The 27,823-nt window shown below is 41.0% G+C and overlaps 1 protein-coding gene across 1 annotated transcript in view; it reads right to left on the bottom strand.

Moving 5' to 3' along the window:
* LOC124154418 (protein stoned-B) overlaps nucleotides 1-27,795 on the bottom strand; it is a 37,649-nt gene extending 9,854 nt beyond the window's left edge. Inside the window, exons 1-11 of the mRNA XM_046528123.1 lie at nucleotides 26,319-27,795; nucleotides 24,282-24,468; nucleotides 21,057-21,259; nucleotides 19,034-19,238; nucleotides 15,929-16,062; nucleotides 12,635-12,861; nucleotides 10,222-10,456; nucleotides 7,015-7,183; nucleotides 4,948-5,062; nucleotides 2,462-2,628; nucleotides 952-1,103 (exon numbers count right to left, since the gene is read on the bottom strand). Coding sequence (XP_046384079.1) covers nucleotides 952-1,103; nucleotides 2,462-2,628; nucleotides 4,948-5,062; nucleotides 7,015-7,183; nucleotides 10,222-10,456; nucleotides 12,635-12,861; nucleotides 15,929-16,062; nucleotides 19,034-19,238; nucleotides 21,057-21,259; nucleotides 24,282-24,468; nucleotides 26,319-27,789 — 3,265 coding nt within the window. The 5' untranslated portion in view covers nucleotides 27,790-27,795. The remainder of the gene's footprint in view (nucleotides 1-951; nucleotides 1,104-2,461; nucleotides 2,629-4,947; nucleotides 5,063-7,014; nucleotides 7,184-10,221; nucleotides 10,457-12,634; nucleotides 12,862-15,928; nucleotides 16,063-19,033; nucleotides 19,239-21,056; nucleotides 21,260-24,281; nucleotides 24,469-26,318) is intronic.
* Between the last annotated feature and the right edge of the window lie 28 nt (nucleotides 27,796-27,823).

Below are 27,823 nucleotides of genomic sequence, written 5' to 3'. Positions count from 1 at the left end.
GAATGTTGATGACGGATAATTTTTTAGTAGCTAGCTTTGACCGTTATATACTTTGAATTGGAATCATGAATTAGACGAGGCAGTTTTAGATTCAAAGTTATTGATGCAGGAATAGATTATGGGGCGATGGAGGCTAAATGGAAAAGAACACCGCTTTGAAAAACTCCACGCATTGAACATGAATTGAGTATAAAATTCTTGAGGTTATATTTCTAACATTGCTTTGAAAGCTGTGATGATGGTTTCAGGATAAAATTAGCTGACGGTTGGTGATATCAACGCAATTTTAGTCATCTGATCGTGGGAAACGTTACCAATACGGTTCGAACTTTTGCATTATATTTGCAACTCAAATTAGGTTCCAAGTTTTAATAAACCATGATTAGCATTAAAATAACATAGTTTGATATATAGTAAAATAAAATACACATGTATTTTATTTCTTCACAAACTGGCATAAATATCTCACTGAATGACCGCGCCAGAGGCGCGAATAAAATGGTCATTTTGTTTATTAAAAAATCTTGAAGAATCTTTAAATATAAAGAATCTTGACAAAATAAAATGCTCCTAGCGATGACATATACACAATTAAATAACAAGATTTTAAAACATAGAGGCACCGAAAGAGAGACCTCACAATATTTTTGGCAGACGTTTCAGTGGGATAACCCACTATTATCAATGTCACATATCACCGTTTATGTCGGAATATTTAAGTACTTTTATGACAATACATGCAATTTCAATCGTTTATTTACGGGAGGCAGTCTCAATACAGGTTCCTTAGAAGCTGCCAAGAGCTCCGAATTATTTATTCTAAAAGAATGTAATCACCTATGGAGTAAATATAAATAATTATAAATGAAATCTTTTTTTCTTGGGTTGGCGGAATGATGGCCTTGCCGCACCAATGCGCATACGCTTGAGTCGTAGGTAATAATAACTTGCCTTGTCCCTCTTTGGGCAGTCGGCTCATCCGCCACACGATGGCCCTGTGCTGGTGCTCGTATTTGGCCTGGCCCGAAGTCACCTCGATCAGTGAAGTCTCCGGCGTCTCCACGGCGCCAAGCAGACGTTCAATGCCTTTGATCTTGCCCGTCCTGAAAGAAAACAGATTTGAATGTTAACGACGCGTTTAGAAATTCCAATCCGATTGCGGGCGCTGAGTGCCGCATTTTTATTCAAGTTAAGGATGACGTTTTGCTCACTGCTCAGGCAGAAGCGGATTAACCCATAGCTGCCCAGAAAACTTTCTATTTATGATTTTGAAGATATTTAGATACGTTGCCTATGTGACTTTAGCTCTTTCTTTAGTAATAGAGTGAGATATTTTGGAGATGCAGAGCCCGTAGCCTTATAGCTACAGTGGATGGTAGCGAGATCAGAATCTAATGTTGTTCCGTGGTATTTACGTGGTTTCCTAGTATGATATATGTCTCGGCGATAATGCATTTGAGGTCAGATATAGGTGAACAAATGGCTTTTAGGAAATTGTAATTTTTTTAGGCATTGTTTCTAAAATGGTGAAATAAAATATTTTCATCGGAGAGCCACATTAAAAATGACCATCTTTTAAATTTTTCTAAAAATTACGGGAAGGGGGGTCTTATTTTGCCTTGTGCATTCAAGAGGCGTTCTCAAGACAATATATCACGCTCCGAATGGGAAAATATGTTCGAAATACGGAAGCGAATTTGGTGGATAAAGTAGGAAAGGATAGGAACACACCGCTGTCCGCCGCTGAAAACTGAATGGTGGTGCTGACAAGTTGACAGTGGCAGAAACATCAACAGTGTACGCATTTGAAATGCGCCACTGTCGAGGAATGATGAAGGTAAAATGGATCGTTTAATTAGGTAATGAGGAAGAACTAAACAGAGTAAGAAAAAAGAGATAGTTCTTTTAAAACCGCTAAGAAGAAGGCGGGATAACTTACACTACCACATAATGTGGCATAGTGGCCCAATGAAGAGGCATGCCAAAGGAGAAGTGGAAGGGAAGAAGGGTAAGGAACGGTCCCGAGTGAGTGACATACGACAAGTTATTAGGGATGCACAAGAGAAGAAATCGATGGCTAAGTTCTAACAACAAGTATCTCAATAATAGCAACTTTTCAGGAGAGCAAAAGAAAAGATTTATATTTTTAATTGTACACCGAAATTAAAAACCAAAAATTCATAAAACTGAAAAAGAAGCATACATTTGCAAATTAAGAGTTGTTTTTTTGCTTCAATTTTATTTTTTTAAATGTCATTACACTTTTTTTTAAGATACCCGTCTCAAACCGGCTAAATTTTGAGATACGTGTTGTCAGAACTTAGCCATCGAAATGCGTCAGTATGAAAAAGTTAGCAGATGGGAGAGCGAAGTGGTGAAATACTCCAAAATATTTCACGATTGTTGACCTATGATGATGAATATGGCGATGAGATCGTGCTGTAAGGAAATGACTACTCACCTCCTATGGGCTGACTTGACGGAGCCGTATCGGAAGTGCTTCTCCACCCTGAACAGGTAGATCCAGCACTCAGGGATGGGGAAGCGAACGGCCACATCCTCGCACGGAACTTGGCCGAGCTTCCGGCTGGCGAACCCTGGCACCAAGATGTCGCCTTTTATCTCGATCTGCGGAGACAGATAACAGGGAATCAGCAGTTAATAACTCGGTATTGCCCCTAACTTCAGAGCTAATCATCTTCCATGAGAAACATACCCTGCCGAAAATTGCAACGTACCCTTATTGAACTCTTTTTGATGTACTACATGAAGCACACAGCATGTGACCTCATAACAGACGTTGATCACAAGAATACTCCAGAAACACACGAAGCTTATAGAGTGTGCAGGAAACATAGATTGGCCCATATTAAGCATATGAGAATGGCAACAATGGAACTGTACGCGAGATAGGCACGAATCGTGAACGGGACGTACATTGTCGTGTCGTCCTTGTTATAAAAATAACAGAGTAAGAATGGTTCACGCTTTGTATACGCTACCTGTGCATTATTAGGAAAAGAAAACGTGTACGTTACGTGGACGTTACTATTTTCGACAGGAAAATGTTATATCTTCGACATTGTTTTCCCAAGAGGCCAAATGAGGTCTTCTTACACATAATTGTCCACACAGAAAAACACTGGTAAATATTACTGCTACAAAGGAGCATAGACATGTGAGTTAATTAGTTTTGTTATTTTGACGATATTTCATGCTGTTAGCCGGAGAGTTACTGGCAAGCAGCTAAGCTAGTGACCATTGAATCTAGTTAGATCTCATGTATCTCCTTGATTGTGGATACAAATGATGGGGAACAGCCTCATTCATTAGTAGTAAGAATATTCATTTTTGGGAGGAGAAGGACATCATGCGGCTAAAGAAATCTTTAATTTAGAGTGTTAATTGATTTATATTATTTGGTATGTATCAAATTTGATAATAATTATTTATGGCATTCCCGATAGGGATTTGGTGGATCTACATCCCGAGTTTAGCTTTGAGTTGGTAGAATCATCAGCGGTATGTTTTGACAGACCTTAATCCGCTGCCATTTCCTGGTTTGCATGAAATAAGGTGATGAATGAGGCTACCAAAGCGAAACTAAACTCGAGAAGCGTGTGCTGACAACACTGAACTCCAAACAATAGAACGCTGATACAACCTCCCAAAGTGGAGCCAGGAAATTGCGCATCCGGCCATCTTGAGAGGGACCTCTAGCACTGAGCTCCAATTGAATACATTGGAAATCGTGCAACTTTGATTTTTTCTCAAATCGTATAATTAAGATGAGATTATGACTTAGAATATACATTACTTGGATCCCTTGTGACTGTTTTTTTTACCTCGTAATGCAGAATTCTTTCTATCGTATCTTCTGCATTTACCCACATGTAGAACACATGGGAGTCGGCCAAGTTTGGAGAGCCCGAACGACCTTCATCCTGGGTTCGACCGCTCCCGTCCGCGGTGCATGGCATTAAATTGAATAAGATTTTCTTGGGTTTCCAGCCGAGTGAGAGAGTCCATTTTCCCCTACGTTTCGAGGTCCGACGCGTTCTTAGTCATCAGGGAACGATGCTGGTTCCACGACCGTTTATTTAAACTTGTATTCCGGTCACGGTCAAGCACCTGCATCATTTCCTGGTGTCGAGGAATGTATCGGACCCCGAAACATGAGAGAAAATGTGCGCTCTAACCTGACTGAAAACCTGAGAAATACTCATTCAGTCTGTTCGGCAGGAAAACATCAAATCTTTCTTTCCAATGCTCTTGCATTCAAATTTAAATCCATGGTAACAGCTAATAGACATCAGTTCCGTAAAATCATGCACAAACATGTTGTAAGTAACATATTTCACATTTAGTTGATACAAAATTGTTTCTTTCCAATTCCATTGTTTTCAGTGGCGGATCTAGGCTTGGACCAAGGGGCGTGGGCAAATTGGAGGTCTGGGGAAGTCCTCCCAAGTCAAAAGGTTGTTTTGGTGATTTTGGAAATTTGGGATTTTCAAGACTTAAAAACGATGGTTTTAGGCTTATGCTATGATAAAAAAGACATAACCAAGCACTTGTAGTAGGTCGTTTTGTTAGTTGCAGATCCTTCAAAATAAGCCCTAACTTTAAAACTAATTCGTATTTTAATTCGCAGGTAAATTTACCGTGAAATCTTAATACTTCTTGAGCAAATAGGCAAACTACACACATTTCGATTTTATCTAGTGTATGTTGGTGGGAGCTATAGCCCTCTTAGCCCCCCCATAAATCCATCACTTATTGTTTTGAGTTCAGTTCTATTTTATCTAGTGCTTGTTTTGACCCAATGGGGAGGGGCTATAGCCCCTTTACCCGCCCCCCCCCCCCGGGCCCCCACAGAGATCTGATCCCCCAACTGATTGTTTTGAGTTCAGTGTCTGGTAGGAAGATTCGATGAATAAGTTCGATTACCTTGTTGCCGGTCGTGCATGTTGTCACTTTAAGTTGAAGCGGCAACTCTCTGTTCTTTGGCGGACGCACCCTGAAGCGCATCAGCTCAATATAGCATGCATCTGGTGGCTTGAATCTTCACAGGTTAGGTAAACAACGAGGTGTAATTAGTAAAGCAGAAAGCAGGATGCATTAGAAACAACAATTCAGTTAAATATCACGCCCTTGTTATTTGTGTAAGGCAGATTCAAACTCTTATTATCAGTGAATTGATATTAGTTCTGTTAGATCATGCACAAGAATGTTTTGAGTAGCACATTTTACATTCGGTTTATGCAACACATAGAAACGAGCACTTTCAATCATCAATACGAATATTATCGCCAATCAAGGGATAATGTTTTTCTGTGGTTAGGCGCATGCCCAACCAGATCTTAATTTTACTTAGAAGCTATTCCATCAGCTCAATTATTTTTATCACAGATATTTTTATCAGCACAATCACAGATATTTTTATCAGTATCTAACTAGGGTTTGGCAGGAGTAAAAGGTATTTTGCACGAATATTCCAATAGAAGATTCTCCAGTAGGACTTTAGATGTATTGTTACTCACCGTGCATAGAAATGGGTTAACAAAATTCGGTACTAGCGTCACTGACGGGCAGAGCGATCCGAATTTCACGGATGAATAGGCAACAATAGGGTGGTTTCCTATTATTTTTTTATTGCCTAAATCGAAAGATTATTACTCCTGGAGTACGTATTTCACGCTTTTAGATTTTTAAATGACGATATCTATTTTTCGCGATCAAATGAAAAGTGAAAAATTTCAAGCGCGCGAAAACGCGACGCGTAAGTGGGAATGAAGGAAAAAAGTCCGTGCGACGCATTTCTGGTTTCCCCTCCCGCCTGGTAGGTGACCTTGATCGAGGCTCTGAGCGCTGATAGGACGCAGGATGCTAACGGGTAGCTGAGTACCTTCCTGTCTGGTAGCGCATGGCTTAAAAAAGGTTTATTAATACCTTATCAAACGAAGAAAACTTTCCGACCTTAGCCAGTTTTAATAGGTGATTATTAAGACATGTTTCCCTGAGCTCTGTGACTCATGCATGCATTGGTAGCCTCTGACAATGCATAACTCCTATCCTCTCGTGTAGAAACTAGGTCCCTGTGACGTCACGTGGAGTGGAATCGCATGGGCGCCAATCTGGCCTTTTTCAAATGAGGATAAAATTTGACCCTTGCCATTCGTCTAAACCGGTATTTCAAAAACCAAATAATTTGTGTATTATGAATACACTAATGGTGGGTAACGAATCGCAATCAATGCCTTTTGTTTTCTTTGATGAAGGAAACTACCCTATTAGGGCTGTTGACCGAAATTTATGCATTATTGATGGTGTGATCCATCAAACTCATAACTTTTCAATTCCATTCTAATACAAATACTCTATTGCAAACTGTGAGAATAAATGGATCGTTCTGCACTCAGCGCCGCACTGCGAACATCCCTGAAAAACGGCTTAAATGCGACCAAAGTGACAACATAAATCAAGCTTCAAGACATTCTGGGATCTCCTCCATGTTGTCTCCTTGGTTGCTATGATCCTTTTCAAATATCGTTGCGACTGACCCAGTCGTGCACGCTCGGAATATTTCGAGCGTCGTCGCGGCAGGAGGTGGGACCTCCGACACTAAGGATTAGGAGAAAGAGAGGCGGGCGTTGCCACGTTTCTTAAAAAGACTTTATCAGAGAATGGAAACAAAAAACTGTGTTAAAAACCGCCTCCCCACTTGGCAACACAGCTAGCTTCCATGTGAAACGTACACCACGGAGGTCTGAAAGCGACTGAATTTCCCAGAGGCAAGGCTCCGCCTATCGCGATTTGATTGGTTTTCAGGAAGTCACGTGCCATCCGCCCTCACCCCCCCCCCTCAAAAAAAGCTTGGGCTAGCCTCTCATTCGCAAAGATATTGGAAATGAACCTCTTAGACATGTCATAAAGTGGCCGCTGATGAAATATCCTGTCCATTTGAAGTGAAATAACCCCTTTTGTTCTAAGTCTTGGTTTGGCGTTTTCACTTACTTGATACTTCTCGTCGTTTCGTATTCCGTGGTTTCCACGCAGCTGTGAAACTCCACATTCTCCAACCGAATCCACTCTTCCGTGACAACGGGGATAATATCATGGCGTCCCACAACTTCTTTACCCTGTCTGACCATATCGTTGACTCCTAGCTCGATATCTGGCATGCCTATAGGGTATAAAATAATTATCACATTAGAATAGCGACATCATTGGAAAAATACACAATAATTGGCTATGGGAAAAAATCTGGGACTGAACCAAGACTGGCACCAAGAACCTTAAGCTTTCTGAGTCACTACGCTATCCAAGTTCCTCTCTCCCGTGGCAATTAGTGTGAATTCCACCGTTGTTCACGCGGCAGGTTTAAAATACACCACATTCTATAAGTATATAACGAAATGAATGGGAGAGGTTGATACAATGTGGAAATCCATTCTAGGATAAGAAGTAATGATACTTTGCACTTTTCTACACAAATACTTCTACACAATTGCAAAGGAGTAAACATGTTTCATTCATCATCAACAGGACTCTTGAAGACAAAGGAGGACACAGAAGTACTGATGATACTGCAGGGTAGTGAAACGTGTTGACTCCTTTGAAATAAAGAGTTATATGGAAAAGTGCAACGTATCATATCGTCACATCCTAAATATATCTGTTTAGCATTAAATATATATAAATGGCAAAAGGTGTTAAATCAGTGGATTTATTAAAAATGAACTCTAAATTTAAAGAGTTGTGAACTGAAGTTCGGGAGTTATTTCACAGGCACAACTTGTATATTTATGTTCTATACTATGATTATACGTAAAAGACACTCGTACCCTCAAGGGCAGATGTATCATCCAATTACACCTCCTCTTCCATAAAAGTATGGCTAGCTTTATTGCTAGGATCGCTAAACCCTTTAACTTTGGGTCATGTTTATTGATCACAATGCGCGAAAATGCATCAAATTTCACATTGCTTTCAGCAATTCTGCAGTAAAATTTTATTTATTACTCCTTTTTGTTTAGAAAACAACCTATCAGCCACTGAGGAGGAGGCAGATAAAAAAAGATATATTTAATTTTTTTATTCTCTTATATTCATCTTTCTTTTTAGCTTTTGAGGTTTTGGTCAAGCCTTAACAAACTTGTCATCCAAAATTTTGCCCTTTGCTCCCATGATACGTAAACGTGACATTTGTAAAGCACAAAATCTTACTTTTCTAACAAAAATAGTGGCACCCTGTAATTCAAAGAAAAATAAATAATTTCGACACGTCCATCAAATGAAAATATTTAATATTTATTTTTCTGACTAGTGCAGGACACTGCTCCCGATCACCGTGCTACCCCTATTAATATTAAAGGAAATTATAGCTCTGAGGGGCCATTTCAGCACGTCTAAGGATTCTACGTCAGACTGCAGGCAATTTTTTTTACTATCTAGCTCTGGAAATGTCGTTAAAGTACTTAAACGCCGGTATATATTGCAAAACTTACTTAAAAAGCTTACACCCGTGGTTGTCATAGTGAAGAAATTTTCGAATACCGGCGATTCTTAGAATCCTTTCAGGCACTCTACCCTACAGACTATCAAAGTTAGCACTGTTGCTAAAATTTGGTGAGTGAAAAGACTCAAGTGGGGGTTACGAGAAGGCCTAATTCATTTTTCTTGCAGATGAGTGGTTGTTGAGCTATTTTTGATGGTAGCAATATAGAAATTGAACCACGTACGGTACTTTTCAATCGGTAAGTAACCATTTACATCTACAAGCAATTTTCAATTGACCAATTAGTTTCAAATTTAGCAGAGATTTGCGTTGTTCACAACCAATACATCAATTTTAGTGGTATAAAAAATGTTGTCCCTGAAACTGTTATATCTGGTTTTCTTATATCGAAATTGCAAGTTATTGGAACGAAAACTACAGGAATTCCAGGGGCTCAAATTTGGGAAACTTGATTTACGTAAGAAACGGGTGCAATTTTGTGAAAAAAATTAGTATAGGAAGTAATATGAAGCCGAAGATTTTTAAAGTAAATGATCAAACGTAAAATAAATTTTATTTTGTAAGATTTTTGTTGCATTGAAAGTGATTGCTTCGTTTGGATGATACACCTCCTCAAACTCAGGAGTCTTCCACCACAATGCCTCTCGGGTAAGGCAATGCAACCAACCGAGGTTAATAAAAATGCTTAGAAAAGTGCAAATTTTGTGTTTAACCCTTTCGATCTCACAGAAAGCTGAAACGCAATTCAAGAACGCGTCAAGCGTTACATAAACATATTCTTTTTTATTATAAAACACTAAGTACTGTAGAAGAAATACCATTTCATCAGGGGTGATAATAATTTTTATGATCTCCAGAATAAAAGTGAAACTAACTCAACATATTATAAACAAAATTTTTCACATGGGATTAAACACTAGGTTAAGATATCGGCACCTTGAGAGTCTAAGGCTTAAATTCGGTTGAAATGTACTTTCACGAAGTTGAATCGCCATCAATTTAATTTGTTCTGTATTTTACTACAAATTGCCTACCAAACATGCTGATAGAAGACAAAGAAAAATGGCTGTTTTATGCACACAATAGGGGACATAGGGCTTGAAGAGGTTAGTCATGAGTAAACGAAAAGAAAAATGTTGTACTTTTCCACCAATTTACTTTCACGGTACTACTACTACTACTAGGACGCAGCGGCGTCATCTTTAGGTACAACCTGACTTCTACATCTACATCTTCATTATACCCCGCAAGCCGCCTAAAAGGCGTGTGTCAGGGGATGTTAGGACACCAGCCGTTTACTCATAAAAAATGAAGTGCTCTAAAGAAGTTGGGATTAGCGTTTATTAAAGTCCTTTATGGTTCGGGGAATAATGAATTCCCATTTCTATCCGTTCGGCAAAACATCTCTCTTAATTTGTCGCTTCGATCGGACCGGGAAATATAGTGTGGCTCTAATATTATGTTTTCTGACTTGTACCTGGAGATGGCGCCATTGCGTCGTAACTAGTAGTACCGTGAAAATAAATTGATGGAAAAGTACCAATTTTTTTTCTTTTCGTTTGCTCAAAAAGAACTTCCACAAAGTTGAGCTTAAGACGACATAGACTATATAGGTCAGTCACGTTCCGTTTAACTCTAAAGAGACGTTATAAAACCGGACCTGAGAGTAAACGAGGCGGCTTGCAGGGGGAAGTGAGCGTTACCTGCAAGGAATCCGAGGAAGAAGACGCGCACGCGTGCTATCTGTCGCGTGACGTGACTCTCGTTGTTCTGCTCCACGTAGAGTTCGTCCACGGCCGTGATCTGCACCTCGTCCGTCTTGTAGTTGAGCGCCCGGTCCCTGTGTGCCGACAGCTTGAACAGAGCCTCCTCCACCACCATGCTGAACACTTTGAGGTCCTCGTAGCACATCGAGCCCAGTTTCAGCAGCTGAGAAATCTGTGTGAGGAGTACTTCGTCAAGATCATCGCGCTAAAGGGTCAATCTCTAAAAATACGTACATTTTCTGAATGCAAATTTAAAAAATTAATTTTTGTTCAGTGAGAACCAAAATTGTGTAATTACAGTTTGTAAATCATACTATCTAATGACGAAAGTGTTAGAGATCGTTAGTAATGTATACTTTTTTATTTTTACTTTTTTTCTGTCTACGGATATGATGTATATGTCCATGGTCGTAGCAGAAGAGGAATATTGGGATTACTCACGAGAAAATGTTTTTAAATTTGTCATTGGAAATTCTGTGACTAGTCATAGTGTAGGTATCTTCATGTCCTTTACTATCTGTCATAACCATGAACTGAAGTTTTCACGAACATAATGTCCACGGACATGACTTCCACGGAAATAATGTCCACAGACATGATGATATTCTCTAAATTAAGTTATAGTTGGGACTTACAATAAGTTAGGACACTATCCTTAGCACACTGAACTTGCAATTTATAGCTGCAAAAGATATCTTAATTGTAATTAATGAAAGATTTTACTCTGAATAATTTTTACCTGTCCACGGACATGACGTATGATCTTGACTCTTTCAAAAAACTGAACCAAAATTTTCTTCCAGCGTTAAAACATTCTCTAAAGCAAGTATACACTCAAACAACCCAATATAGCTCACAATATCTTTCTCCACACATTTTTTAAGAAAATTAATTAATTTATTTTATTAATTAATATATTTATAAATTATTTAATTTTAAGAAAATTATGACAACATTTCATTAGTTTACATAATTATTTGCTTGAAAAATGATGGTATTATTTTAGTTCCCCGTATTATAATAATATCATTTTTCTTTGAAAGAAATTTTGTTCAAAACTTTCGTTTTTAACTAAACTTTATTCGCTTCGAGGGGGGGGCAGCTGCCCCCTCCAAGGAGGAATACCCAAGAAGTCACGGAGGGAGTGGATGAGGAAGGAAAAGGATCGGAGAGGGTTAGATGAGGAAGAGATTTATTTATTCATCTAACACTAAAAACAGCGCTAAGGCCCTTCGAAATTGATAGCAAGAATTTGGACTGATGTAAAGTTTCTATACTGCGGGGTCATGCGGGCTGGAATGTGGAGTGAAAAGAATGGGAGGATATTAATGCATCTGAAGGACCAATTCATTATGCAGTGAAGAAATTTGATGTCGGATGCCAATAGGCGGTGGGTAGGGTGTAACAAACCAAGTGAAAGTAGCACTTTTAGATATTTTATTGCGATGTTGGAGAATGGTTATTGTGGTGGCGAACCTTTGGGTAATATGAGGGTCCTTTTATTTTGGAAAATAGATATGTTTTTTGGCTGAAGCTGCTAGGAAGTGAAATAACCCAATAAAAAAACAACATTTTCGAAAAAATCTTTTGTGAACCTGCAATTAGTTTCATAGTGTTATTGATGCTAGTGTGACTGACGGCTGTGGGGTAGCCAGGAATTTCGTTCGGGGGAGTCCAAAACTAGGGGGGGGGGGGGGGGGGGAATAAAAAAATCAGAGTAATAATAAGAGAGTTTTAAACTAATTTTAAGACTTGTCATAATGGAAAAAACTTAATTTCTTAAAGAATGTTATTCTAAATTCATGATTTTTCAATATTTTGTTTTTTTTTATGAAGCATAGAAATTGTGTTTTTATGTTTCGGGTGTGGGGCGTGAGGAGTGGGACCCCCCGGATCTTTCCCTTGCTAAAACGGGTACCAATTTGAAGGTTTTAACACTTTTCATAATCGAAAAAACTCCATTTTCCAAAGAATTATCTTGTAAATTCATAATTTTTCAATATTTTGTTTTCAATTATGAATCAAAGTAATTGTGTTTTTATGTTTCGAGGGGGGTTTTCCGGACCCCCGGACCCTCCCCCTTGCTAAAAAAGGGTACCAATTTGAGGGTTATAACACTTTCCATAATCGAAAAAAACTCTATTTTCCAAAGAATTATCTTGTAAATTTATAATTTTTCAATCTTTTTTTTCAATTATGAAGCGAAGTAATTGTGTTTTTATATTTCGAGGGGGGGAGGTCCGGACCCCCCGGACCCTAACCCTAACCCTCGCTACGCCACTGGCCCCGCGTAAAAACGACCTTAACAGTCATGCGAAGGGTATTGAGGGGGTGGGGGTTGTTTACGTACTTGTGGCGCGTGTTCCACGGGCAGGCCGAGTTTCTTGAGGTCGCTTCCAAACTCTTTGACCCCCTGGTAGTCGCCCTGGATGGCGTAGGCCGCGAACTGACTCAGCTTGTTCGTTATGCGCTCCGCTTTCGTCACTTGTCCCGGCCTCACGCCCGGCCGCTCCTTGTAGAACACATACTGCAGTTTCACCGTGAAGATCTTCCCGTAAGCATCGTATTGCTGGGCACCTGAAATGATCAATCGCCTTCAGTTTGGCTGCATTTTATGGAAAATTGACTCCATATGAGCTCGCCACCTTCAAAATGACCAAACCGTTCTTTGCAAAGCGAAATCTTTCCAAAAGATTCTTTCTTCGCATAGAACCAAAAGTTTTCAATTCCTTGCCTTGATGAAATTCGAGCGAACACAAACATAAAAACTTTCCCAAAGCAGGTGAAGCTCTCAATTGTTTGGTGAGTATATTTAGCGAGATACTCTTTCTGTTGTTTGCCAACTATCTTTTATTTTTTACCATCAGAAGATAAATTGTTATAGATAATTTTTCTGGCGTTAGGCTCATTATTCTTAGCTAAAGTATTCTAAACGTGACTTCAGCAATTCGCAATTTCCTTAGGGCAATAACCTATATCTTCATATTGCAATTGACACACATTTTTCTATAAAATAAGATGAGTTAAAAATAAGTGTACAAAATATAGGTATTATTTATCCACCAGTATATAGAAACATCTTACATAGTAACTTTAAACTAGATATTTCTCTCAAAAATTTATTTCCAAGGCAAGTTTTATATGAATTTTGCTATACTATCGATGCAACTTCCATGCAGTGTTTAATACATAAAAATATAAATGAAAATTTCAGCGCATGCCTTGCGCAAAAAGCTTTGAGCAAAACAGGCTCAAATCCATGCCAGGATAGAATAAACGCTCAAATCTCTGCAATTCGGAAATTTTGATATGAGCAGATGTGGTATAGGATCCAAGTGTCCGTCAATTCCATGTGAATAAGAAATTAGAAAATTACATGTTACCACTAAATGTCCACATATTCTGTAATTTAACTTCACGACCGGCCTAAATGTATTTTATATTATCTTCAGCTGTCTACTTCTCAAAACATTTCTTATAAATACCCTGAGTTACTTATATACTCAAAACGCATGGCTAATCATGGGGATACAACCTTTCTAACCCCGAGCTACTTATGGGAGAAATTTAACTCCAAGACTTCTCATTTTAAATTGTGAAAATTATCTACTCAATCATAATTATTGTGGCAGCTGCATATTTCGCCATTAAACTCTACAGCACAAAAGAACACGCAATTTTAATTTTTCCTGAGTAGTGCTGAAAATGTATACTTTTTTTGAAATTACTTAGAGAAAACATTGGGTTATAATGGGTTAACTGACTTTCCATGCCAGCTCAATAACACCTTGGTCCGATGGCCGGAATGTCATGAGTTTTTTTTAACGTTGTGTTTATTTTAAACCCTTTTGGAGTATGTTTCTCTATGGAAGCGGGGCTTAGACGTTGACAGCAGCAGAGAAGTCAAGAGTGGAAGCATTCGAAATCTGGTGCTTCCGAAGAATGATGAAGATGAAATTGATTGACCGTGTAAGTAACGAGGAAGTGCTAAGAAGAGTGGGTGAAAAGAGAAATCTAAAAATTTTGAGGAGAAGATGGGACAACAGTCGCCCGCAATATGAGGCATGATGGTCTCACGAAAACAATCATAGAAGGACAGGTGGAAGGGAAGAAGGGCAAGGGATGGCATGGAATGAATTATAGAGGATGTGAAAGAGAAGAAATATGTTGCAATAGGTATGAAGTGTATGGCGGATAGGAGAGATGAATCTGCATTAAACCAATATTTTATATTATTATATACCTAAAAACCTAAGCTGAAGACGGGACAACTTAGTTGGCCTTTTTTGAGGCACGACGGCCTGATGAAGACAATCGTAGAAGGACAATAGGAACGAAACCCTTGGGTCGGGTTCGCGGGATACACTCCTGGGGCAGGGACTATAAGCGATTAGCTTTTTTCCTCTGCCACCAGAAGGGGAAGGACGGGAAGGAACAAGGAAAGGAGGCGCCGCCGCGATGGGAGCCCGACGACGCCTCCAGGGGTAGGACGGGGAAGAAGGGGAGGGGACGAGGAATCCTGCACCGTCACAAAGGCGGGCAGGTCCTACTACTAACGAAACCAAGCTTACGCAATTAATATGCTACCAATTTTAGTAGATTTTCCTATGAGGAAGAAAAATATATCGATCAAATCGGTAGATAATCGTAGAAGGACAGGTGGAAGGGAAGAAGGGCAAGGGACGGCCCCGAATGAGTTACGTACGACAGGTTACAAAAGATGTAAAAGAGAACAAGTAAGTCGCCATAAAAAGGTTAGCGGATAGGAGAGAGAAGTGGAGAGCTGCGTCAGACCAACCTTAGGATTTTTGACTAATGATAATGATGATGATGATGATGGACACTGTCGCTATATTTACGCTTTCTCCATCTTCCCCGACATATTGGTCCTCTATTTCCATCCCGCAAACAATTACCCATCATTCAACCCATCTCTATCTCCTCAACCTCTCCCATGTATGTCTCTCCTCCAAAATACTTATACGAAATGCTTTTGGAAGACTTCTCCTGAAGACGACACAAAATACGTTCAACAGATTCAGGCTTCAATTGGAAGTAAGACATATTTAAATAAATAAAATATTGTAGCCTTTTTCCACAAAATTTCGTTTCGACTCACAGAGCCATCATCTGGTAAAAGGCACTGCAAAAAATTTGAAAATCACCTTTATGCCTTTGAGGAAAGGGGTTGGGGAAGGCATGTTTGAAGAAGGGGGTGGGAACAGGCGTATAGAGTGGAGAGATCTTTTCCCACTGTCTCCACTCTGTATGCCTGTTCCCACCCCCTTCTTCAAACATGTCAAATCCTCCCCAATCCCCCCTCCTCCTCTCAAAGGTATAAAGGTGATTTTCAAATTTTTTGCTGCGTCTAGTACCAGATGATGGATATGTGGGCCGAAATGCGTTGTACGCAGTAAAAGATTTTGTGGAAAAGTGCTACAATATTTTATTTATTTAAATACGACAAAAATTGTATTGAAACAGGTAGTGAAGTGAAAAAGTTTGTTTTTGTGGAAAATTGACAGTAGCTTTAAATTTAATAATATGCCATAATTCCACCAGACAATACCTGTAAAAATCTCTGTAGTGAACAAGAAATCGTATTGCCGCGTTTAAATGAGTTTGAGGCGTTTGATGCACTCACTTATGTCGGACACAGAGTAGCACGGTTGCAGTGGAAGCTCCTGAAACGGGTCCTTGTCGTCCTTTGTGTTGTACAGCTGAAGCACGGGGTTGTCTCCCTGGGTTACCAGCTTCACAAACACCTTCTTCCAGAACCTGCGGAGCGATTAAGAGATTCGATGTCATGCTGTAGTGAATTTCCCGTTGCACTAATTGTAAGATCAAAGCGTTCACCAAGTTCATGCTTACAGAGGCGCAAGACTTCATTAAGGTATATGAGTTCCAGGACATGATATCCTTTGTTTGCACAGTCACAAAAAAGAAAAAGATCAACATCGATATCAAAAGTCTCATTTTAAATAAATGGATACACAAAATAGTTTGGTAAAATACTGCTTACAAACTGTTAGTTAAAAAATATTTGCAGTTTTATAAAGGTGACTATTTAAATAATTTGCTCGCATTTGTAAGATTTGCAATTGCCTGATATTCTTGATATTTTGAAATAAATTGTAATGCGATTTTGTTTATCCAGTTACTTATTGAATTTGATCGCATACTTAGCGTGCAAAGGCTGTTGGCACTAGCATATATGAAAATATAATCTACACATACTTCAAGAACTGCTGTGGCTTACACCTGTAAAATAACTGACGGTGGTAATTGGAATTTTCTGATTGCTATCATAGGAGATTAACATTGGAAAGAAAACTGGGTGCTGGACTTTTCAGAGGGATTTAACTTTTAAAAATTTTAAGATTAAAATGAAAAAAGGCACCGCAGAAAAAAAATGGTGAGGACATTCTCCTACTAAATTTGCAACAACACCTTCATAATATCCTAGAGTGAATCACCTCCAGGTGTCTGGCAAGGAGTATTTCTACCTAACTTACACAAAATTGAACGGTTAGCAGTCGATTCGTAGCTCTGTTGAAATTGACTCATATCGGAATTAAACGCGACTCCATAATCCTTCCCGCACCTGCTCTTAGTAAGAATTTTTAACATTGAAGAATACTTGATTTTTATAAGAAGTGAAGAAAAGGTTCTCTATAGGAATAAAAATGCCCTCAATTTAGGCAATTTCTTCATCGAACTTGGATATATCGTGAGAGAAGACTGCTAATCGCGTCCCGTGGTATGAAATCTGAAATCTTGCTGGAGTGTAATGAAGTGTTATTGTGTGAGTGAAATGGTATTATATCCTAGAACTTAAATAATTGTTAAGCATTCAGAATATCGAGATATATGACCGATCTTGTAGCTTTGCAAGGGCGGATTCAGAATTTTTTCTAGGGGGGGCACAAGGGTCTGACAGTCAAACCGTCTTCTTACATTTGAGATAAAAAACAACGTACAGCAATTACTGTACGAAATATTCTGTTTATTATAATATAAAAGTTATAAATATGGTATTAAATGATTGAGGCTCCGTAATGCACAAAACAAATTGAACGTAATGATAACCGTATAAAAATGTTGTCTATTTATTTTAAGCGTCTGTGGGGGACATGTTCCCACGTCCCTCCTCCCCTAAATCCGCAGATGCAGCTATGCTTCATGGAATTTTTCTCGGAATAGACATAAACTTATAGGACTATGGGCTGGAGTTTTCTCGATCATCACTTTTATATGTGTGTGTAATATTATCAATGTTCAGAAGATACTACAGCTGACTTAATCGATGACGTTATGGCGAAATAGCATTCGGTACTTGTGCTTTCTGAAGGATCGTCCGGGGTCACCAAAAACATGTTTACATCTTCCCGAATCAGAAATTTCGCCATACGTTGCATTATAAATAGCATGCTTCTCTGAGATAATCTGAATTTTAACGCTCAACTAAAATCTTAATTTTTTCAATTTTAACTTCACGCAACTTCTGACGCACGTACCCGTCGTAAGGTATTCCTGCAGACGAGCCAGTACTTAAAGCACATGCGATTCATTACTTGATCGGAAATTAAGGATTTCGTGCCGTCAGATAAAGGATGTAGGCCAAAATTAATGAATTTTATGAGCTCGGAAACTTGAATCATCAATGCCATCCTTAAGTTTTAATTGTTAAGCATCAGTCGTCGTTTTTTCTCATCGCAATTCGTGAATATTTCACCGCCGTTCACGCGGCAGGCTTCGAAATATGACACATACTCCTATGCGCGGCTTAAGCGCGGGTTTGAGGCTCTGAACCGGTTGTGGCTTCTTTGAAGTCCTTTCTCTCTCGCGTAGTCATCCTTGATGGACCGCGAGGACCTAACATCTACATGAGCCTCGGTAGAATTGCCATGGACATTCAGGAACCTGGATAGTACAATGATCCGGAAAAACCAAAGATCCGTCGTGTATCAACTAGGGATGGTCGGATCGGATACCTCGGATCCAAATACCCGCGGATATTGCCTTTCATTGGATACATCGGATCCAAAGTCGCGGAAGACATCGGATCTGGATCCGAAATTTGAATAATAGCTTCGAAGCGCCGTCGCATACGATTCTTGTCCCACTCATGAAGTTTTATTTGAAAGCTCTCGCAGAGGTTACGTAGGAGAATTTCAGTCGTGGAAAATAAAAAAAGGCAAAATACGACTGGCTTATAGCGTGACTCTTTCCAAGAGATTGAACATTCATCGGGGGAATCTCAGCGTCAGGAATTTGAAAATGCATTTGGTTCCGAAAATATCCGATCCGAAATATCCGGCTCCGAAAATCGAGGATCCGATCCGAATCCGGATCCGAGAAAAATCCTGGATCCGTCCGTCCCTAGTATCAACTCTTCTTGGGATACCGCGAGGGTAAGATTTTGTAAGAGCGCCGACGTTTCGGGTAGCCGTGAGAATGGGCAACGAGTCGGTATCCGAGACGTCGGCGCTCTTACAAAATCTTACCCGCGCGTTATGCCGAGAAGAGTTTATGCATATTGTTAGCCGGGAAAGTGCAAAATGTTACAAAGATCCGTGGTTCAATTCTCCATCCAGGGGAATACTTTCTCATGGTAATACCTAAACCAGTCCTTAATTCGCATTCATTCATTCGTGATACGCATGGCCGATTAAACCATCTTTGCATCGATAATTGTGCTGTCAACATCAGCCATTGGATTCGCGAAGAATATATATATATAACCCACCTCTGCCCCGTGATCTTCTTCTTGTTGGGCTGCCGCAGCTGCATCTCCCATCCGGTCGTCTCGTCGTGGATCGTCCGCGGGAAGTCCTCTAGCGGCTGCGACACGTCCTCGTCGAAGAGCGGCGTGGGCGGAGTCTCCTGCGACTCGCTGCGCTGCAGACCCGGCTCTCCGCCCGCGGGCGGCAGGACTTCGCCCCACGGCGTTCCTTCACGATGGGAGAGAGGGAATGATTAACACACACGAATATAACAATGGGGGATTTTCCGATGTGTGGTCATCCTCCGTGCACTTAATAGACGTTTACAGAAGTCGGCAGTCGCGTCCATAACAGCAGAACAATCCGAATTTCTCGGAGAAGTAAGCTAAAATGAGGAGCCTTCGTAGGGAAATATGTTTTCGTCATTATTTGTTATTTTAGAGCTTTTTGTTTGCTATTGCATTTGGAATTTTCGCCTCTTATTTTGATAAATCGTAAAATAAATGTTTTGCTGTGGGACTTCGTTCATTTACTTAATGCTGAAATGTATACCTTAAGAAAAATAGCAATGCTGTCATAGCATATATAAATTTCTGCGACCAGTTTCATCGCGTTCGTACTCACCAGCGCAAAATGCAGGAATACACAAATTTAAATGGCCAACAGTTTGTCTTTTTCTTTCATTCTATAACAGAGAATGTTCCCCCATTCTATCGATCGGTCTTTATTTGGTGTCGAATCACCAGCGTAATCTTTATGTCATCATCTTTAAAATTTCGGATTAAGTGGAGCAAACACTAATCATTATTTGTCTGTATCTCAAATCTAAAAATATGTATAAGAGAAAACATTGTAGAGTTAATGAGTAAAATTACCGAATTTGAGACACAGGCATATTTTGAACGGTCTCTTTGACATGTCCCTATAAAATAAAGATGAAAGCATATATTTTAAGTCAGTATGATGCAAGTAATCCGTTACCAAAAAAGACTCGTCAGGGAGGAGATATGCATCCTCTTCATGACGAGATCATATCTGTTATTCCGATTAAGATTCGACTCCTGTTTTCTCGAAAAGGCTGTTTTATAAGAAGACGTATTCTGGTATTTTTAATATTGCCATATCAGGAACTTTTAAATGTCGTATTTAAAAAAGTAATGAATGTTTTACGGAGTCGAGATTAAAATACCAGAATCCCTCTTCCTAGAAAACAACCTTTTCCAGAATTCAGAAGTAGACAACCAATTGGAATGACAGTTATGATGAAAGTTTTGATCAATTCATTAAAAATGACCATCAACCCATCTGCATTGCTGTTTAGCCTAATTCCACTCATTTCCATTAATAGTGCTCGTATGTGCAAGTACTATTGCTTGAAAATAATTTCTCTCCTAAGAGATTCATTTTAATTTCAATTTGAATTTTTTTTATTTAATAATAAAATTTAATGAGTAAAATTATCGAATATGAGACACAAGCTAATTTTGATAAGGGTTCATTTCATAATGTTTTTATAAACTCCCTTTGTTGTTTGTCAGCTTGTCCGGGTAAAATCTTGCAACTCAATTTTAACCCACTTTCCGATTAGCTATCAAGCTGAAATTTTCAGGATCACTCGGAACCAGATGATAATGCAATATCCTAACATTTTCATTAATATTTTAACTGTATCTCGATTGCTATTCAGACTTTGCTGCGATCATTTAAAGTAACGGCAATGATAGAGAGTCATAGCAACAAATTTGTTTACACTTAAGTTCATTGCTACATTGACTGAACGAAAATTTACTAGCAAATGAAGAAGAAAGAGCTGAAGCAAAAAGAGGAGACAGATTAGGTAGGATATTTAAAATGTAAATTTTGAAAAGTCAAATTCTTCATTGTTGTTGTATATGTGAACAATTCCACGCTGAAAAATTGCAGTGTTGTTTACAGCTCGCGATAAAAACGTTGTTTTTGTAAACACATATTTTATTTTTTTACTATTGTATGCCCTAACCCGTCACCAAAAAAGACAGGTAAATGAGGAGATCTTCAGATGCATACCTGTGGGCGGGGTTGTGGCGTCGATCGCGGGCGAAACGTCTGCGTCCGGCGCCGGGACGCCCGCGAGGAGGCCACCGCTCTTGTCGAACGGGTTGAAGCGGGAGGCGGGCACTTCCGGGCTGCGCGGAGGAGGCGCCAGCACTGGCGCCGGCTCGAACTCGTTCCCTGTGCTCACGGCGCCGTCCTCTCCTTGTGCTTTTGGCCTACCGAGGAAGCATTGATGAGGAGGCAATTGAGAAGAAATCCTAGTGTTCTTGCAAATATCATATCAACGAGAAATATGCTGCGGGTCTATCATCTGACTAGGGTTGTTTCCTTCATCAAAAAACAAGGAGAGGATTGCGATTCGTTACCCACCATTAGTGTATTCACAATATACAAATTATTTGGTTGCATATATCCCAATTTAGACGAATTTTATAATGGTCAATTTTAACCTCATTTGAAAAAGGCCAGATTGGCGCCCATACGATTCCACTCCACGTGACGTCACATGGACCTAGTTTCTATACGAGTAGATAGGAGTTTTACATCGTCTGAGGTTACCAATGCATGCTTAAGGCACAGAGCTCAGGGAAACATCTCTTAATAATCACACATTAAAATGCCTAAATTCGGAAAGTCTCCTTCGTTAGATAGGGAATTAATAATAATCCTTATTTAAGCCAAGCCAATTTTTTTATATTTGGGATATAGAAAATTTTTGAAAATTTTTAATTTTCTGCTCATTCAGGAAATTTCAACGGCATATAGTTGTTTCAGGCTTGAACTGGTGGAACTCTAACGCATGAGTAAATTAAAATTTTCCGCAAATACCGGATAATTATGTGATTAGTGTGTATTAGCGTAGATTAGTACTAGTGAGCAATTTTGTAAAATTTCCAGTAACTTTTTATGAATCAGTAGCATAAGATTTACGCCGCTTGGCAGCTGATTGAAGGGCCACGGGTTGAAACTCCGCGCGAAGCCCTTAGACACCCCCAAACAAAATCCTAGAAGTCCGCGGTGGCCCAAGGAAAGGAACTGCCTCACCCCGACCCTGAATGTGAGAGTCTTATATGCCTGTGGCTCAGTTCAAGGTGAACTCTACCCTCACCTATGAAAACATCCTTCAGGTTTAATCACTGACTGTGAGTGAGTGAATGAAGTTATACGCAAATAATCCGTCACTAAAAAGGGCCGCAGAGGGGAAAATATATCATATTACTTTGGTATGCAAGACGTGTGTTTGTGTAGTGTCAGCGCTTTTACTATACAGGGTTATCGTAATAGAATGGTGAGGTTTTGAACATGGTTGAGGTAAAAGCAGAATTACTTACAATACATATTTTTGTAATATTTCAAACTCGTGTTCTCAATTACTTTGTCTTATAATTACTAAGTTTCAATTTTTGCTCCCACAGTCGCTTGGCAAAAGAGAAACCTCGGCGTGCAAATTAGCCTATTCCTAACGGAAGGCGCCAAGGGGACCACGGCTTAACGTCCCATCAGACGGACGGAGTGTCGCACATCAAGTGCCCTCATCAAGGTACTCAAGTAGGGATCGGTCAGCCTCTGAAAAATCTCAGCAACCCAATCTCTACAATCTTCCGATGAATTATTGAAATCGCATCATTCATACATGATATATAAAATCGTTTGAGGCTTGATTTTGTGGAATATTATATCCATGATAAAAACGCAAATGGTAATTTCCACACTATTTAATTTAACACTCAACGACCGACCATGGTTTCGACACCTTGAAAATGACACGAAGTGTCGTAACCATGGTCGGTAATTGAGTGTTAAATCAAATAGCGTGAAAATTACTATTTACGTTTTCATCATGGATTCTTATATAATTACCGTGTATTTACGATGCCTGTTAACCACCATAAGTGAAAATACGACGACCGTTTTTTTTCAACATATGATGGATCATGATAAGAAGACGAAGGGAGAGATTAAAATTATTTCATAGCTACATATTGAGCACACTTGTGGTGACCTTTCGACATAATCACCTCGGCGATTGAGGAATTGGTCGTGCCTATGGACGAGCTTTACTATATTATCTTCATGGAATGTTGCCGCAAATGACTTCCAATGAATCATGCCTTCGTCTTGAAGCTCATCGCCCGTTTGAAAACCCTTCCCTCAAATCCAGATTTACATTAAAGCGTAAAGATGGAAGTACCCCGGCACTAGGTCGGCATTGCACGGCGGGTGATCGAAAATGTCGCATTGAAATTTCGCAAGGAGCAGTTGGGCTGCATCAGCGCTGAGATGACAGTCGTTGTCATGGATCAGGTCACTTCCAGAAGTCAGCATGTCTCTTCTTTTGTTTTGAATGGGAATGGACGTAATCATTCTCACTGTTTCATCGTCTAGCCACATAGCATTAAATAAAATTTTCCTTTTATTGGCATGAAGGTGAAGAGGGCATGTATAATTTTTGGTTTTTTACCGGCGAACAATTGCGATGAAGCAGGCATTCAGGAATCCAATGCTTCATTGGATTCCTAAATCCCTGAAGATGATGGACGAGTTGTCCGTCGAAGCGTTGGAAGGAGAAATGGAGGACCTGACCCGGAGCGAAACCCGAGAAAACTTCACTGAAGGGGTCATGTCAATGCTGAAGCCATTCGGCGAATTTTCTGGGTGTCTCTCCGTGGTACACACTTGGCGGGAGAATCAAATGAGGCAGTGTCGTTAATGAGATTGCGACTAACCTTAAAATAACTAACAGACGGTCAGAAATGACTTGTGCGTGTAGTGCAGAGGACGCGCAATCGCCCTATCTGCGGAGTACCCACCTGCCGCTTGTATGGTGGTTATGCTGAGCTATCGAAGGTTGAAAAATAACCTCCTTCGTATATGCAGCAAGCACAATTAGACGAGTGAGTGAGGCCAGTAGCACAGCGAGGGGGGGGGGGTTTGGGGGATAAACCCCCCCCCCCCAGAGCTCAGAGAAACTTTTAAGTTTAATCCATTTTACCTCATTTGATTACCTAATATGCTTACAGGAGAGTGTAATAATTAATAAAATATCCCTCAGAAAGCCATAAAACTCACCATTTTGAACCATTTATCTTGAAATAAATTCTGGGGGAAGGCCCCCGCACCTCCCGCTATATCTAGGCGCTATATATAAGGCGGGTACACCACACACCCCAGGCCTAGTTGCGCTTAAACCCCCCCTAGCTTTAATTCCTTGCTGCGTCCCTGAGTGAGGCGTGTTACCTGATAAATATTGAGAAGTCGGGACCACCGTCGTCGGAGTCCGCCGATTCCGCTCGGGTCATCCGCATCGGCGGAGGTGGTGCTGGCGCAGGGGCCTCTTTCATGGACAGGAATGCGTCGAACTGGTCCTCTTCGCCGCCGAAACCGGTCGCGGCACCACCGTCGCCCACTCCTGAAGATCCCCAAGCTGCTTCCCAATGAGGAGAAAGGTTAAATAAATTAGTATCCTGCGGAATGGACCAAAGTTTTGCGCTCAAGCAATTAGGGTATGTTGTTACGAAGACATGTGAAGGTTATTTACACCAATGCTTTTATTTTGTGAGTCTAAATTGTACTGTAAACTGTAAATCCTGAATCGCCCCGTGATTTTGGCCGTCCCTAAGAGTGACAGCATAAGTGATAGATTTTTAAGTGATTCAAAAAAGTGATACTTAAGCCATTCATGAGATCTACGATTAGTTGAATAGGTACTATGATTTACGTCACGTGAGAACATGATATCATCAAAGAATTCAAACGAGATAGAATTATTATTTTACTCTTTTTATACCAGCTCTTTTGAGCTTGCAGCATAATGTTTTCTATTTTTGTTAAATTTTACGTAACATTTATTTTCCTCTTTTACATGATGATATTTTGTGTAGAGTAAACGACAAAAATTTATTTCTGTGAGCTTCTTTTCATGCTGGTGACAAGAATTTTAATATTTTGATATATACCTTTATGGATGAAACAAAATCTTATTTTCATGTATGGTTCATACACGAAAATGCATGCTACGGTCACAAAATGCACGTCTTCATGTCTAACGGAGAGCACATTAGTGCTAGTCGTCCCTTATAGTCCTTATCAGTGATGGGAAAAGTTTTGAAAAAATATAACCGGCCTCAATTAAAATTACGCTTTCAAATTTGTAATTTATCACAATTACAAATAAATATTTTCAAAAATTATCAGTAAGATTACAATATCGATTGAAAAAACATTTAATTTTGCTCTTGCACATCATGCAATCTCTGTGAATATTTTCTCAAACAGGGATTAGTAACATGCAAATCAGAATATTAATTGTTTTTTTATACCATTGAATTGTATTGGAAATGTTCGACTCGGGAACTATTGGAAAAAACTGACACCTGTGGATGAGGCTAATGTTATGTATTGCTTGTGAGTTTGCAGACTTTTCTCATTCTCCATTGTTGCAGACGTTTCAATGAACGACTCGGCCATGACCCGGCTGAACCGACAACAATTCATCAACATCATAAGCCGGGAAAATTTCAGATTTTACTTCCTCTCTTAAAAGGCAGAATTGTTTTATCAATTCAGGCAAAAGAATTTTGAAAGGAATTTTAGGAATGAAGCGAAGTAGCGTGTTTTGAGATTTTAATGGGCTACCTCATCAGATGGCTTTTCAAGTTTTTTCTTTTGCTAACATTTTATATTTTTTCCATGTCAAACACATGTCCTTTGGCAGCATTTTCAGCGATGGCTTAGAGATAAACATACCTCAATCTAATAGCCTGTTTATTTTCTTCTATACTGGTTTCATTTTTTCTGCCCGTTTTTCCGATATAACTGCGGTTGCAAGTTTTACATGTGATCCGATAAACTCCGAGAGTTTATATTACACTGAATTACTTCGGGAACTTCAATACGCGTTAATGTCATTGATGGTGCTTCGTTCTTGGTCAGCGCAGGTAAATCTGGTGACCTCTGTCTGAGTTGGTCTTATAAAGTCAGACTAAGGGTAATATTTAACATCTTAAGCATGCATTCGACCCGAGCTTTCGTATTTTTAAGGTTATATTTTTTCAGCCACTTAAAAAAGTAGTGTCCACATATAATTTATTCAACATTTGGCAAAATATCCCCGAATTACTTTGGATGTGTAAATATATCGCACTTTATAGGAAGATATCAGAATTGGTCGTTTTGTTCAGCTTTTTAACCGGATTTTGAATGGATTTGTCAATGACAACTTTTCCTCACCATTCAATTATAGGATTATAGATTTTCAAGCAGAAGTGAACTCACCGTCGTCTGCCGCACCTCCTGCGGTGCCCCCTGCTCCCGCGGCGAATGGATCGAAAGGGTCCCCGGCACCTCCGCCGCCTTCCCCCTCCTCCTCTTTGGCCGCGCTTTCGAACTTGGCTGCGAAGGCGTCAAAGTCGCTCTCGCCGCCGCCTACCTCGGCAGCGACGGGTACCGCTGTCACGGCTGTAATTGGTGCTTCCACATTGGGGCTCTCCGACAGGAAGTCCACGTTTTCGGGGGCGGTGACCCCGGCTGCTGGCGTGGGCGGCGGTGGACCAGGCTGTCCTCCACTGACCTCGCCGAAGTCTCCCATCAAGAAGTCCGCGGAGACTTCTTGATGAGTGACCACAGGCGGCGCCGTCTCTTGGAGCAGGGAGGGTTGGGGCTGCTCTTCTTCGGGAGCAGAAACTTCTACCGGGGGAGGCGGAGGGGGAGCCTCGAATAGGGCCATCAAGTCAGCGTTGGTCTTGGAGGCGGGCGCCGGCTTTGGTGGAGCCTCGCCGCCTCCGCCGAAGATGTCCAGAAAGTCGGCGTCACCCTGCGCCGACGAGTCTTGCATCGACTCAGCCTGCGCCGACTCGGCCTGTGGCATGGAAACCTGCGCCGGCTCGCAGACTTCGCCCAGCAGGTCGCCGTCCTCCTCCCGTGGCTCGTCGTCGGTCAGCAGGAAGGGCGAGGGATCTGGAGAAGGCGAGTGCAGGTCCCGAATGGGCGTGGGTGAGGGCGTTTTGGTGGCACGTAGACGGTCCAGGAGGTGCGAGGATGTGGCCTCCATGGCGCCCGTCACGCTCAGGATGAGCGCCTGCGTCTCGCGTGAGGGCGGCGCGGGGCGGGGCGGCGGCGGGCGACCTGGGCCCGACGACATGATCTGCGACGTCTCCGCGGAGGTTGCCTCGTCATCATCGTCAGCGCCGAGAAGGTCCGCCTCGGGCTGCTGATGGAAGGGGTCGTGGTGCTCGGGTACCGGAGGCCTTGCCGGAGGTGGATGGTGCGCGGGCGGAGGCCGCGGAGGGGGCGGGTGCGGGGGCCCCTGGTGCGGAGGCGCCGGATGTGGAGGTGTCGGATGTGGAGGAGCCGGATGTGGTGGCGCCGGATGTGGTGGTGCCGGAGGCCTTTCGGGAGCAGCAACAGGGTGCGGGGGCAACTCCTCCTCTTCCGGGGCGCCGCTCCCGAATATATCCTGGTAGGCAGCGTTTGTCGCCTCCTGCTCCGCTCCCGTCGCCAGGAGGTCGCCTTCGTCACCACCGAAGTCACTGGCGAAGGGGTTTGTCCCGCCGCCGAGAAAGGCTCCAGGGTCCTCGTCTCCTCCTCCGCTCAGAAACGGGTTCTCGCCGGCTCCTTCGCCCATGCCAAAGTCGCCCCCGTCGCTGAGGAACGGGTTGACCCCCATTTGGGAGACGGCAACGTCCGCTTCCGCGGCGTTGCCGTAGTCACTGGCGAAGTCGCTCAGGAATGGATTTGCGCCCGCCATTTTTGTAAGAGGCACGCTCTGGTTATTGATTTGA

The sequence above is a fragment of the Ischnura elegans genome, chromosome 2 (assembly GCF_921293095.1).
Source record: "Ischnura elegans chromosome 2, ioIscEleg1.1, whole genome shotgun sequence".
Taxonomy (NCBI): domain Eukaryota; kingdom Metazoa; phylum Arthropoda; class Insecta; order Odonata; family Coenagrionidae; genus Ischnura; species Ischnura elegans.
The sequence above is the reverse complement of the archived record's forward strand: the minus strand, read 5'-3'. Positions and strand labels throughout refer to the sequence as shown.